Source organism: Euprymna scolopes, chromosome 12 (assembly GCF_053919585.1).
Source record: "Euprymna scolopes isolate OS-2025 chromosome 12, ASM5391958v1, whole genome shotgun sequence".
NCBI classification, from domain to species: Eukaryota; Metazoa; Mollusca; class Cephalopoda; order Sepiida; family Sepiolidae; genus Euprymna; species Euprymna scolopes.
This window is the reverse complement of record NC_136493.1, coordinates 1,737,927-1,752,543: the sequence shown is the minus strand read 5'-3', so window position 1 is coordinate 1,752,543 and position 14,617 is coordinate 1,737,927. Positions and strand designations below refer to the sequence as shown.

Below are 14,617 nucleotides of genomic sequence, written 5' to 3'. Positions count from 1 at the left end.
CCCCCCCCAAAAAAAAAAAAATTGTGGAAAGTAAAAATATATATTAGAATTAATAGTGGACAATCAGTTTCATATACAAATTTAATCTAAAGCGATCCCTTATTTCTGGACCATTTTAGCGTTTTAGAGCAGTTAATCAAACATTTTTTTTTGATAGGTCAACACGTCAAAGGCCAGCAATGACTAAGATCTTTTTGATTCTCTCTCTTCTGATCTTGAACACATGGTGCAATGAAGAAAAAATGGCTGGTTAATTTTATTGCATCTAAAACTAAGCTTCTCTCTTTTCATTATAATCCCTCTGACCCCCCCCCTCCGGCCACAATTGAAATGAATGGCTCTCATCTTGGAGATGCACTATGTCTTGACAAGCTTTTGGGGTTGGCCTTTATTTCTGATTTGAAATCGAACACATGTATCAAATCTGTTGCCAAGATTGCTGGAAAAATGGTTGGATTGTTAGTAGGTATCTCACTGCCAATGCAATCCTCTATCCGTATAAGAGCCAAGTACGTCCTAAAGTGGAGTACTGTTGCCACATCTGGGTAGAAACTGTGCACTATCCAGCCTTGATAGAGTTCAAAACTGGCTTTGAAATCTGGTAGGTGATGCCCTTTTCTCTTCCTTACAACCTGTTTCCCACAGAAGAGACGTTGTGTGGTTGTCTTATTTTCATGGCAAGTGCTCGTCTGAGCTTCAATCTATGGTCCCCCAGTTGTCAAACTTTCACAAATAACTAGTTACAACTACTATCAACAATTTCCCCCACTCTCTAACTGTGCCGAAATTTAGATGCAGATTCCATGCACAAAGCTTCTTTGCTAGAATTGCTCACCAGTGAAACACTGTTCCACTGGCCTGCTTTCTGGCCGATTACAACATGGTAGCCTTCAAATCCAACGTTGTTGAACCGTTCCCTTAAATAATCAAAATTCTACCCAATTTACACCATTAACAATTACTACACGGCCACCATACATTCATTAACCCTTATCCCTGAATGGCCTTTGGGCCTTAATAAGTGTTTTGTTTTGTTTTTTACATTGGAGTCGCCACTTATCAAGGCCCAAAGACCACTCGAGGATAAGGGTTAAAGAGTATACAGTAGTCAAAGGGACAATATCATAGTAATCATAATGTAAATTTGGTAAATTGGATTACTTAAGGAAACGGCTCACCAAGAACTTGTTTACATTAGACTTGAAGACGACCATATTGTAGTCAGCTGAAAAGCAAGCAAACAGAAGACAGTTCCGCAGGTGTGCAGTTCTAAGAAGGAAGCTTTGTTCATGGAATCCATGTTTAGGTTAAGGCACAAATAAAGAATGGGCGAAATTATTAATAGTGTTTTCAGCTAGACGAGTGTTTGGCAAGGGGGGACTATAGATTGGAGCTCAGGCGAGTATTTGCCATGAAAATAGCGATAAAGCAGAAATAGGCTCGCAACGTCTCTTCTGTGAGAAAGAGATTGCAGGGAAGAAAAAAGGGCATCCCCTACGAGGCTACGAAGTCTATTTTGAACTATGTGTCAAGGCAGGACAAGTCCTTTCTAGCAGCTCCTGCCCAAATGTGGCAACAATACTCCATCGTTGGACGTATCTGGCTCTTATATAGATAGAGAATTGTATCAGCAGTGAGATATCTACTGGATCGATAAAAAGATTGCACCATTTTTCCAATTACCTTGGCAATGGATTTGTACATGTTCCATTTCAGATCAGGAATAAAGGTCAAACCCAGAAGCTTGTCATAACATGGAATCTTTCTAAGATGAGAGCCATTCATTTCAGTTGATGCCAGATGAGGATCAGAATGTTGATAATGTAAAGATAGAAGCTTGGTTTTAGAGGCATTAAAATTAACCAGCCACTTCTTTCCCCATTATATCACGTGTTCAGGATCAGAGAAAAGAGAATCAAAGAGAACTTGGTCGTTTACGGCCTTTGATGTGCTGCCATAGATAGTAGTGTCGTCAGCATAAATGTCTACAAATGATCTAAGGATGTGATTTCGAAGATCATTGATGTAGATCAGAAAGAGAGTTGGACTCAGGCTTGATCCCTGAGAGACTCCAGCATTAATACTGAGAGGTTCTGATTTCTGCCCATCAACCACTACTCTTATGAACCTATCAGAGAGAAATGATTTAATAATTGAGAAGACATTTCCAGTTATACCATAGCTGGAGATCTTGTGAAGTAGACCATTATGCCATACCTTATCAAAGGCCTTTGATATGTCAAGAGCTATTGCCCTAGAAAGGAAGCCTCCATCGAAAGATTCGCTAATCCTATGAAATATATCCGTAAACACAGTGATGACTTCTTTGTAAAAAAAGTCCAAGTGGTGTTATAGAATCGACTGGATTCGAACTTGGCAACCACGGTAACCAATTTGTGTCATTAGCCACTTCACTACTGACATCTTCATTAGATTTAGTCAAGAAATGGATAGATTGTCAGTTGAATGATGAAGAATATTATGAGACGATTGAAACTGGGTAATGGATGAACAAAATTTGATGACTTATGTGGAAATTTGATCACAAGTAATTATTCACATTGGATTTGAAGACAATCATATTGTAGTCAGCGTGGAAGCAATCTTGTGGTAATGTTTTCTACAAGTGGGAACATTCTTGGAAAGAAACTTTGTCCATGGGTATTTTGTTTGATGCTAGACCCATAGATGAAAAAAGGAAAGATTTTTCAGTTGTGTTAGTGACGAGTTCTTGCAGTGAATGTCTAACAAGGAGGAACCAGAGATTGTAGGTCAGTTGAGCACCTTCGTTAGAAATAATGATAGACTAGAGAAAGACTAGTTTTTTTTTTATTGTTTTTTTTATTACAATTTCACCCCAAACAAGGCACATTGCCATTTTGGTGTAGGGGGCTACTATCAGGGGCAGCAACTACTGGGGCACTATGTAGGGATTTGGGAAGCAAGATGTCGGTTCACATTACACTTGAACTTCTGCATGTCAGTACAGCTAAGGAAGCAGGGACCTGGCATGGTATTCCATAGTCTAGCGGTTCTGGGAAAGAAACTACTGGAGTAGAAAGATCTTTTACCTCTAGGGATCTCTACACTGTGGGGGTGGGATTTAGCTGCCTGTCGGGTTTGTCGAGGGTGTCTACGTCGTGGGGGCACAAGTGCTTGCAGTTCGTCAGAGCATTCACCATTAAAATACTTGTAGAACAAGCAGAGGGATGCAATGTTTCGTCGATGAGACAGAGGCTGAAGCTTAGATGCCAGTTCAGGGCCTATCAGATTGGTGACCCTTTTTTGAACCTTGTCTAGGAGCGAGAGACTAGTAGCAGATGCACCAGCCCAAATGTGACAACAATACTCCATACATGGGCGAATAGTGGCCTTATAGGGGTATAGGATACTTTCAGGTGTCAATAGTTTTCTAGCACGGTAGAGAGAGCCTACCTTTTTCGCAGCGGCCCTGGCAATGTTTTCAATATAATTGTTCCAGCTCATGTTTCCTGTGAACGTTAGGCCAAGCAGTTTGAAAGATGTACTCTCAGACAGGGAGTCACTGGCCATTGCTATTGGTGGCAGAGAAGGTTTCTTGTAATTATTGAAGGAAACCAGTTTGGTTTTGGCAGCATTGAATGTGACCATCCATTTATGTCCCCATTCCACTACAGATTGGAGGTCATCCTCTAGTATTTTTGCCATTTCTTTAGTTATGTGTTCATTTGTTTTCCTGTCATGCCTGTTATAGAGTGTAGTGTCATCAGCATATATACCCATCTCAGAGGCAGTTTTGTCGGGGAGGTCATTAATAAATATTAGGAACAATAGAGGTCCAAGAATAGACCCCTGAGGCACTCCCGCATTTATATCACTCTGTTTAGATGTTCGACCGTCGAGGACAACCTGGATTTTTCTCTTATCTAAGAAGGATTTAATTATATTAAGTATTCTACCAGTGATAATGTATGATCTAATTTTCCTGAGGAGACCCTCATGATATACCCTGTCAAAAGCCTTAGATATATCTAGAGCTACCGCTCTGCCCTCCCCCGCTTTGTCCAGTGAACGTTATATACGTTCAGAGATTACAGTGAGGATGTCTGCTGTAGTACGGGCTTGTCTAAATTCATATTATTTGTCAGTCAAAAGTTTAGCATCTGTAAGGTGCCGGACTAGAGCATGGTTAATTATGGTCTCAAATATTTTGGCGAAAAGTGGGAGGAGGCTAATGGGGCGATAATTTGATGGGTCAGTTCTTTCACCAGAATTCTTGAATATTGGTACCACAGAAGCAGTTTTCCAACAGCCCGGAAAGCAAGATTCATTAAGGCATTTGCTGTAGAGTTTGGAGAGAACTGGAACTACTTCGGCTGAACACTTTTTTAATAGCACAGCTGGGATGAGATTAGATCCACATGCTTTTGAAGTGTCAAGATTTTGTATGATAGCATGTACCTGAGCAGGGGTGATTTTTAGATCGTCTAGCGTGGCGTCTGTCCGCAAAGGAAAGTCAGGTAGGGGGTGGTTGGAAGGGTCCAGTGTGGAGTTCGAGGCAAACCAGCTGGCAAGCATATTAGCCTTGTCGGTTGATGAGCAAACAACCTCGTGATTGTTGGTTAGCGGGGGAATTGCGTTTCTTTTGTGAGAAATGGGCATCTCCCACTAGATTGTGAAATCGATTTTGAAATTTGTCAAAGCATTAAGTAAAGATTAACTGACATACTGGAAAATATTAGGTTCTAGTAGCAGTAATAGTAATAGCAGTAGTAATAGTAGTGATGATAAGTATTAGTAGTAGCGCTGGTTAGTAATAGTAGTAGAAGTAGTAGTGGCGGAAAGTAGTAGTAGTAGTGGTAATAGTACATAGTAGTAATAGTGATGTTAAATGTTAGTAACAGTAATAATAGTGATTTTAAGTAGTAGTATTAGTAGTAGTGATGATGATGATGATGATGATTACTACTAGTAGTAGTAGTAGTAGTAATGTTAAGTGTTAGTAACAGTAATAATAGTGATTGTAAGTAGTAGTAGTAGTGATAATGATGATGATGATGATGATGATTAGCAGTAGTTGTTGTAGTAGTAATACTAGTATTATTATTATTATTATTAGTAGTAGTAGTAGTAGTAGTAGTAGCACAATGCAAAAATAATGAAAAAAAAAAACAAAATATAAAAGTGAAAAAAAGCTAAATGACTCTTATGTAAACCTTTAATGGCAGCTACAGAAATTGTTTGTCGTTTTGTTTATGTCCGCGAATATTAATATGTAATAAAACTTCACTGAGTTGATTGCAAATTTGTGTTACCTTATGGACACAAAAAAACGACATGAGAGGATCCATAACCTGTAGACAATTTAGAAGAAATTCAAGTTAAATGCGAAATTGTATTAAATCTTTATTTCATCTCTTTTTTTTTAAAAAACTCTTTTTTTTTTCATCACAAACAAGGTAGAGTGCCACTTGGATGTAGGGGGCTACTATCTGGCACATAATTTGCAGGGATACTATGTAGTAAGTTAACCAGCAAGATGTCTGTTTACTTTCACTTGAACCTCTGCATGTCAGTACAGTCAGGGAAACAGGAACCCGAAAGGGAATTCCAAAATCTAGCAGTCTTAGGGAAGAAACTATTAGAATAGAAGGCTTTCTGACATCTATAGACTTCAACAGTAAAGGGGTGGGATTTTGCTAGTATACATCAAAGAGGACACAAGTTCTATGAGTTCATTAGATCACATTCCATTAAAATACTTGCATAATAAACACAGGGATGTAATATTGTCATGATGGGAAAAACGTTGGCCGATTTTTATCTAAAAGTAAAAGACTAGTGGTAGATGCTGCGTAGAAGGTTTTGGGGTATCTAGAGATCTAAACAGTGAAAGAGTGGAATCTTGGTGCTAGTTGGATTCGTTGGGAGTAAAGTACTTGTAAAACAGGCATAAGGATACAAGATTGCGACAAGGGGACAGAGGTTGGGGCTTGGCTGATAGTGTGGGATCTATTAGATTTGAGACTTTTTTTTTTTTACCTTATTTGAAAGTTAAAAACTAATGTTCGATGCAGATGTGGCTTGTAAAGATATAGGATTCTAATGAGATGCGAGGAATGGAATGTAGCCAATGTTGAGGAAGAAAGACGAAAACAAGTGACAATTTGCAAATCAATATGTATATATATTCAATTGTATTATGTATCGATATGTCTTACTTGAAGAGGTCTATTGTGTGTGACAATATCCATGATATATTTCGGGGAAGCCCCTTTGTCAAATGGTGTATGTAACAGATCTATTCAAAACATGTTAGATGAAAGAATCAAATTTTTATATATATATATATATATATATATATATATATATATATATATATATATATATATATATATATATATATATATATATATGGAGCTTTACATGCAGTTTAGGGAGTTTAAATATTACAAAGATTTTTGTATTCAGGATTCTCTCTTTCACTCTGTTTTAAAGTGTCCTATGTGTCTAATCTATTTTCAAATCTGTTCTCTTTCAGCTGTTATACATGATGTCCAACTGCCCGAAATATATGAAGCTTTACATGCAGTTTAGAGAGTCTAAATATTACAAGGATTTTTTGAAGAAAAACCATGTAAGTATGCGACACAATGAGATGGAAGAAAAAGATAGAATTATTGAAATGTAGTGGGTGAGGAAATTTGGAAATGCAGTTTCCTCTTAGTAGTTTGTTTATGATGTCAGTCAATAGACAATGGACAATTGAAATCTGGGAAACAAATGAGGTTTTCAAAGTAGGTCGAATAGTTTATGACAAATATAATAAACAATTATGTGTTTGCAAAATTTATTTGTTTGTTATGTTTTTCTCGCCTGTTATTATGTTACGGTTCTTAATTTTTGAGATGAGGATTATTTGAACTATTATTCTCATCTCGAGTATTATTTGCACAACGTTTTGGTCGATGTAACCATAACTGGAAGAACCTGTGGCGCAATAGATAGAGTACTTGGTACATAAGTATCTAACACGATAAGATGGGAGACGTAAAGAAAGTTATCAAACATCATAAAAAAGAGAGAATTGTTTATGATGTCAGTCAACAGACAATGGACTACTGAAATCTGGGGCAAAAATGAGGTTTTCAAAGTTGGTTTATTAGAAGTATGATAAAGAATTATATGTTTACAAAAGTTATTAAATTTATTAAAAAAAGTAATCTTTCTGTTTTGTAGAAGAACCATGGTGTTCATTGGAAAGTTGTTTTCTTTTACTCACGTTTACCCCTAACAAGGTATATTGTAAGGGGCTACTATTTGAGACGGTGCTTAAGAAAGATTAAAAAGATGTTGATTTACGTTACATTTAAACTTCTGTATATCAGTACAGTCAGGGGAGCAGGAACGGAATTCCAAAGTCTAGCTGTTCGAGGGAAGAAACTATTAGAGTAGAAAACTTTCTGGCATTTAGGGACATCAACAGTGAAGGGGTGAGATTTTGTTGCTAAGCGGATTTGTCAGGGATATTTATGCTGAGGAGTGAGGAGGCACAAATGCAATGACTTCATCAGAGCACATTCCATTAAAATATTTGTAAGACAGGCACAGAGATGCAACATTGCAGCGATAGGATAGGCATTGGAGTTTAGTTTACTTTTTACATTGGGGCATTTGTTTTTGCCTTTTTTTACATTAGGTCATTTGCTGTTTTATTTTTAACATTAGGACATTTGTTTATTTTTACATTAGGGCATTTGTTTTGCTTTTTTTAACATTAGAGCATTAGCTTTTTTTTTTACATTAGGGCATTTTTCTTTATATCAGGGCATATGCTTTTTTTTACCTTAGGTCATTTTTTTTTTTTACATTAGGACATTTTTTTTGTTGTTTTTTTTTACATCAGGGCATTTGTTTGTTTTTTTAGTTGTTTTTTTTTTACATTAGAGCATTTGTTTTTTTACATTAGGGCATTTGTTTTTTTATGTTAGGGCATTTTTTTTTTACATTAGGGCAATTGTTTTTTTTATATTAGAGCTTTTTTCTTTACATTAGGGCATTTGCTTTGTTTTTTTTACATTAGGTTATTTGTTTTTATTATTTTTACATTAGGTTATTTGTTTTTGCTTTTTCTTACATTAGATCATTTGTTTTTTTTACATTAGGGCATTTGTTTTTTTACATTAGGGCATTTTTTTTTACATTAGGGCATTGATTTGTTTTTTCACATTAGGGCATTTGTTTTTTTTTACATTAGGGCATTTGTTTTTTTTACATTAGGGCATTTGTTTTTTTTTACATTAGGGCATTTGTTTTTTTTACATTAGGGCATTTGTTTTTTTCACATTAGGGCATTTGTTTTTTTTTACATTAGGGCATTTGTTTTTTTTACATTAGGGCATTTGTTTTTTTTACATTACGGCATTTGTTCTTTTACATTAGGGCATTTGTTCTTTTACATTAGGGCATTTGTTCTTTTACATTAGGGCATTTTTTTTACATTCATTTTTTTAACAGTATTTCTGTCTTATGGACTTGAACCAATCCTCTTTCCAGTTCTATAGAAATATTTTAAGAAAATCTTTGAAATATTTTATCAAGCTAACAGGACTACATGGAAATTCCACAGTGATTTATTCATGAATTTATGTATGATCTAATGTTAATATTGATATTCATTAAAAATAAAAGAAATACCTTTCAATTAAGAAAATAAACTTTTTCTTCATTTGTAAAAATAATTGTCTTCATCAACTAAATATTCTTAAAAAACAAGTTGTTTTTTTGTTTTTGTTATCTAAAATTATTGCAATTTAATTCTTTATAAAAAACAAATACTCTCCGTCTTTTTATAGGAAAATAATTCTCAGCTAAATATTTTTTAAATCAATAAAACAAATGTCATTTTTTGACAGGTATAATTTTTTTTTAATCGTACTCTTTTAGTTGATGGGATGATATAATTTGATCTGGGAACAATTTATTTTGAAATGAGTAAAGTCGGATTTTATTTTTACCATAGAAACAATTGATGTTTCTATGGTAAATCAATTGTTGAATCAAATTGATAACCAATCATATATTTGTTAATCGAATGATCTCATTAAAAAATGTGTGAAAGGTAATAACGTACGTATGAACATGAAATGTATTATTATATAAGATGAAAGTTTAACCTAGGGATTCTTCATCATTCTTTAAATTCTGTTTTTTTTTATCTTCTTCATAAAACTTCAACAGAATTGGTTTGAATTTGTCAGCAAAAAAGCTGGCATCCAACCTGAAATCGAAGGTATCACTTCCGTCTACGACAATTTGTTTTGTAAGGTAAGTTTTTGTGAATCATATTCGTCTTGGTTTCTATTGCATTCAATAATCAACTTGCATTTTTCTCTTGGTGGGCTTCAGTGAAGTGGGTACTTATTTAGAATTCCACCTAATTTAAAAACATACAAAATACAGAAAAATTGGAAATTCGGAAGCTTAACTCATTATTCTAAGGAACGTAACTCTATTTTACTAACGTAGTTGAAAAAATTCACCTTTTTTTTACAATTATTCGAATGTTTTGTTTCAGAAAAATTACAATATTATTAACACAGTTTTTGTTATTGTTATAAAACTTTGTTACATTGAATAAAATGGTTGAAAAAACATTTTATTATAAAATTCTTGATAAAATATAATTATCTTCCTTAGAACAATGAGTTAAGCTTCCGAATTGCTGAAAAAATTTTATGATGTACGTATCCATCACGAAATGAAATTGTCATATTCCAAAATTTACGTAAATTGATCAAGTAGTTTTATTTTTAATTAAGAAAATTAAATTTTATGATTTAAAATTCTGGTGGGTTAAGCTCTTTTAAGATCACACCTCCTACTGATGAGACGATCGCCAAAGTGTCCAACACATAATTAAATGATGATAAAACGAAAACTGTTGAACATTCATGACTGAAAGGTATCAGTCATTGGCTGAAGTTCATTTGCACCAAATATAGTTGAATTGTAGACAGGATTGTGAATTTTTATCAAAAATTTCATGGATAACATTGGGGTGGGGGGATAGTCACGTTGTAAATTCCACCCAAATCCAATTTTTCCGGGTATATAGATAACATGTAAGTATTTGTTTACAAAAACATTGTCGATTCAAAAAAAAAAAAAAAAAATCCTGTTTGGTACTCAACGAAACTGTAAAAATGTTAAAAAGTTTTTCCTGTATGACCTTGACCTCACATTTCTTGTTCACTTTTTTTTTTATCAACAATTGAAAAGAAAAATGTCTTTGAAGTTGGATTATTCTTTTGTTCTAATTTTTATTGTTTTTTTATCAACATTTTTTTTGTGTGTGTGAAAATCAGGTGAATAATGTGAGGGTTGGAGATTCCATTTCAACAAGATAAGCAAAGATCCAAAGAGGCGTCATGGATAAAGTACTTGGTAAAATTCAGTTGTAAAAGTTATACTCTTCTGGAGGTTGAAGGTTCAATCCTCAAAATGCAATTGCGAATTACTTAGGACTTCTACCCTGTCATGGCTGGCGAAACAAAAGCATGGTACTTCCAGGGATTAAATAAAGGGTTCCATTTGAAATTTCGTGCAGATTCCTGAGTTTGACAGAAAAATTCCGAAGTTTGTCAAGAAACACCTGAAGAAGGTCGGAGGTTACATCGACCGAAACGTTATGAAAATAACACTCGAGAAAAGAACAGTAGTTTGAACAAGCCAAATAAAACAAAAATAATTATCGTGATACCTTTAACATACGTACGTGTGTCACGGTTTCCAAATTATAAATTATTCGATCAAATCCGATTTATTAAAAAAGAGGATAAGTGATAACATACTACGAACATTAAATTAGTATATCGATATATCGATATATCGATACGCTAATTTAATGTTTGAAATATGTTATCAACTTCTATCCTCTTTTTTAATAAATAGGATCTCCCGATCACTGAAGATGTAATGTAAAAAAATAAAAATAAAATAAAATAAAATAAAATAATTAAATGATGTCACTTTTGGGCCGTACGTGAAACTAAAATATACCTTCTTAGTCTTCTGGCTAAGATCCAAGGGTAGTATCTGTTCTGTCTAAAGATAGTATAATGATATCATGGGGTTTCCGTTCGCGCCAGACGTCCATACAATGAAAATGTCATATACTCCTATAAGGGTATTGGAGATAAACCGTAATAAGCAAAGATATTCTGACATTAGCCAGATAATTTAAATAAATATTTCCACAGTTTTAACAAAAGGGCTACAATAATATCGAACGACCACAAAATGCCCAGCAGCAATATATTGCATATGAAAGATGCCGCTGTCGAATTTCCGCAGGCCCCGCTAGTTTAAATTAATCTCCGAAACATTTGTTGACACACAAGAAAAGACAATAGCCGAGAGTTTATTGTCCAAACTCCTTGGCTTAACATTACATGAAATTGAACAAATACGTTGAGGACATTGCCAAAGCTGCTGAAGAGGGATTTAATTTAATAAATATGCATTTATTCATATTTTCTCATCATAAACAGTACAAAAAAAAAAAAAAATACCCCCACATAAGTAACACCGTGACCTTAGCACCTATAGCAAAAATAATTTAGTCTACTGTTCTAAAACGTCAGAATAGTTTAGAAATAGGGATATAATTTTATATAAAATTCATATACGAAACTGATCTCCCTCTCTAAATCCTAAAAATGTTTTTTTTAACTTTCTCCTTTCCAACAAATTTTTCATCTATTCATATTTTCTCTTGATAAACTATGAATAGTAAAAAAATAGAGCAAAAATAATTTAGTCTACTATTCTAAAACGTTGAAATAATCCAGAAATGGGGTATGATTTTATATAAAATTCATATAGAAAACTGATTCCCCACTTTAAATTCTAAAAATCGTCCTTTTTTTTTTTCTCCTTTTCGGTAATTTTTTCAGGGTGTCCAAACTTAATCGCCTAAAAAGTATAATCTATATTTTCTTTTTTCTTAGAATGATTGCTTACAGGATGTTTGTTGGCAATTATATCAAAAAAATTTTTCGTAATTTGGGCAGATCCGTTAAAGGAACTGTTAAACTTTCGTTTTCATTTGTCAAACATTAAGCAATAATTTTGTTGTTAAACTTTACAAATGTTGGAAAATTCCCAGCTATATATGGTAAAAAAAATTATCGTGACGTCGGCAGGAATAAAGGAACACAAACACAAATGAAAAATGTTATAAAAACTTCTATTTATAGGAAAGAGAAAGAATCGTGTTTTGCGGTACTTATCTGTTAAGATTCGTCCTGTTAACGGTGTATGTTTCTTGTGTCGCTTTGACTGGGTTGAGGAAACAAAAGGAAACCTTAAGTTGTTTTGTGCTGCAGTTATTGTCAAAAACCTCACACGTGTCTGGTGTTAAAATGACGGACAGAGGATACGGGAACGTGTTGTCTTTGAGGACTCAACAAGCAAAAAATGAAGGAAATGTGTAAAAACCGCTCTTGTAGGTGTTGGTGAGGATCTAAAAAGGAAGCCTGTGATTGGTTGTTTTTCATCCAATCACAGGACACCCAGTTAGTGACTCCTTAATAATTTCAATACAAATAAGGTATTATTTTCTTAATAATTCATATAGTGCTTTTCACACACCATACACGCGTATGTAAATTAGATAGAACAATTATGAGGTGCTTCACTTCTATATTTTCGATAATGATATTTTAATAGTATAAGAGAAAGTAAACAAATAACTTGTAACAGAGCTGCTAACGCTTGCAGCAACAGATGCTAACATATGCAAATGACCAAGCTGGCTACATGTTGTGACGTCACAGCAGGGACAAAGGGACACACTTGAACAAAAAAAAAAAAAAAGAAAAAGTGTGTTGCTTCCTTTCTGTTTCCTTGCGACGGAGTCTACAACATGATGGGTCTATTAAAATGTAACAGCACTGTTGAAAAAGGTGCACAACGTTACAAATTATAGCATGTCCGAAAATTGTTGAATACGTATAATTGTAACACAAAAGCAAGCATTATATGTTGGAACACTATGTTGGTAAGTAGAGATTATATTAACTAGTATTGTTATATTACGATCGAGTATAGAAAACGTATGTATGATTTCTCAATTGCACTTTCCAAATATGTACGAGTGTATATTTCTAATAATGCTACAAAGCTGATATGAAACTTGTCTTTATTATGTAAACAAGTCTTCAGCTTATGACAAGTGGCACCAGCGAGAGAGAGAGAGAGAGAGAGAGAGAGAGAGAGAGAGAGAGAGGGGGGGGAGGATAAGTGAACGGATAGATGGCGGCTCTGTTGTTCTGGCTGTTAACTCAAAACGATCCGTTTTTATTGACATTCCATAAATCGGAATTTTTGTTGTTTTTTTGCCATTGAGGCCATCACCAGATCAATACGTAACACATCCAGGTTGTTCTTTTGTTTGTGGTTGCCATTCCTGAATTCAATCAGCAATGGGACTCGAGTACCCAGCATTGCTTGCCCATAATCGAACAGTATAAATTGCGGCAAGGGTTACATTAAGTACATGTTGAGACGGTTTGGAGGCGAACAGGATGGACTCAGTGCACATAGCGTGATTGATATGAGGGTTCAGAGGTCAGCTCCCTAGACAAAATGTGCTAGAAGTGGGTCTCAAGAAATGACATCATGTATTTGAGACAGGACATAGTTTTGGAGCAATTTGTGGTAAGGAAATGGCCAGACGCGCCAACAAATATAAAACCTAAGCGAATTTTTTGTTTGTCGGCCATTTTTAAGGTTAAGTAAGAAAATTAAGTAAAAAGGAATTAATTTTAGCCTTTCTTTTTGGTCTCTCCTCATTGTGAACGAAGTTATCTCCATGATAAAACTTTTAAAAGCCAACATGTTTCCGTAGAAGGAAAATAGGTTTCATAAAACTAATTAAAAGATATGATCTTAGAGAAACAAAAAAGGAATCTGCGCTAGTAATTAAAGATTATGTTAACAAGCATGAATTTCAGTGACGGTCACATAAATTATATGTTAGGATAATCTGATGGCAAACGGAAATAGACCCAGTGCACCTAGTATGCGATAGGAGTCAAGGATTATCTCCCCTGGCAAAATATGCTAGAAACAGGTGTCAAATTATTCAATAGAAATGATATCACGTGTTCAGGATAGGACAAAGTTTCAAGACAGTTCATGTCATGGAAGCCAATTGACTAGATGTGCCTGGCAATGTAGGAATTTAAGTGTATATTTCCCTGAGACTGTCTGTTCGTCAAATATTTTTAAGGCTAAGATGGAGTACTGTTGCTACATCTGGGCAGGAGCTGCTCAGTGCACCCTATTTAGCCTTAATCGAGTTCAAAACTTGCTTCAAAACCTAGTAAGTAATGCCCTTTTCTCTTCCCTGCAATCTCTTTCCCACAGAAGAGACATTGTAAGCCTCTCCACTCTATCGTTATTTTCATGGCAAGTCCTCGACTGAACTCAAATCTATGGTTCCTCCTTGCCAAACTTTCACAAAAACACTTGAGTAGCTGCAACCACTACATACGATTTCCCTCATTCTCTATCTGTGCCTAAATGTAAACACAGCTTCAATTAACAAAGCTTCTTTTCTAGAACTGCCCGC

General features: G+C 34.7%; 1 protein-coding gene across 5 annotated transcripts in view; it reads left to right on the top strand.

The window, feature by feature from the left end:
* LOC145291146 (lysosomal acid phosphatase-like) overlaps positions 1 to 14,617 on the top strand; it is a 186,725-nt gene that overhangs the window by 81,801 nt on the left and 90,307 nt on the right. For all 5 annotated transcript variants that reach the window (XR_013869337.1, XM_080136667.1, XM_080136665.1 and 2 more), the window contains 2 exons: positions 6,521 to 6,616; positions 9,220 to 9,306. Coding sequence is in view for 4 of the 5 variants with exons in the window: in XM_080136667.1 (XP_079992793.1) it covers positions 6,521 to 6,616; positions 9,220 to 9,306 (183 nt within the window). In the remaining variant the exon portion in view is untranslated. The remainder of the gene's footprint in view (positions 1 to 6,520; positions 6,617 to 9,219; positions 9,307 to 14,617) is intronic.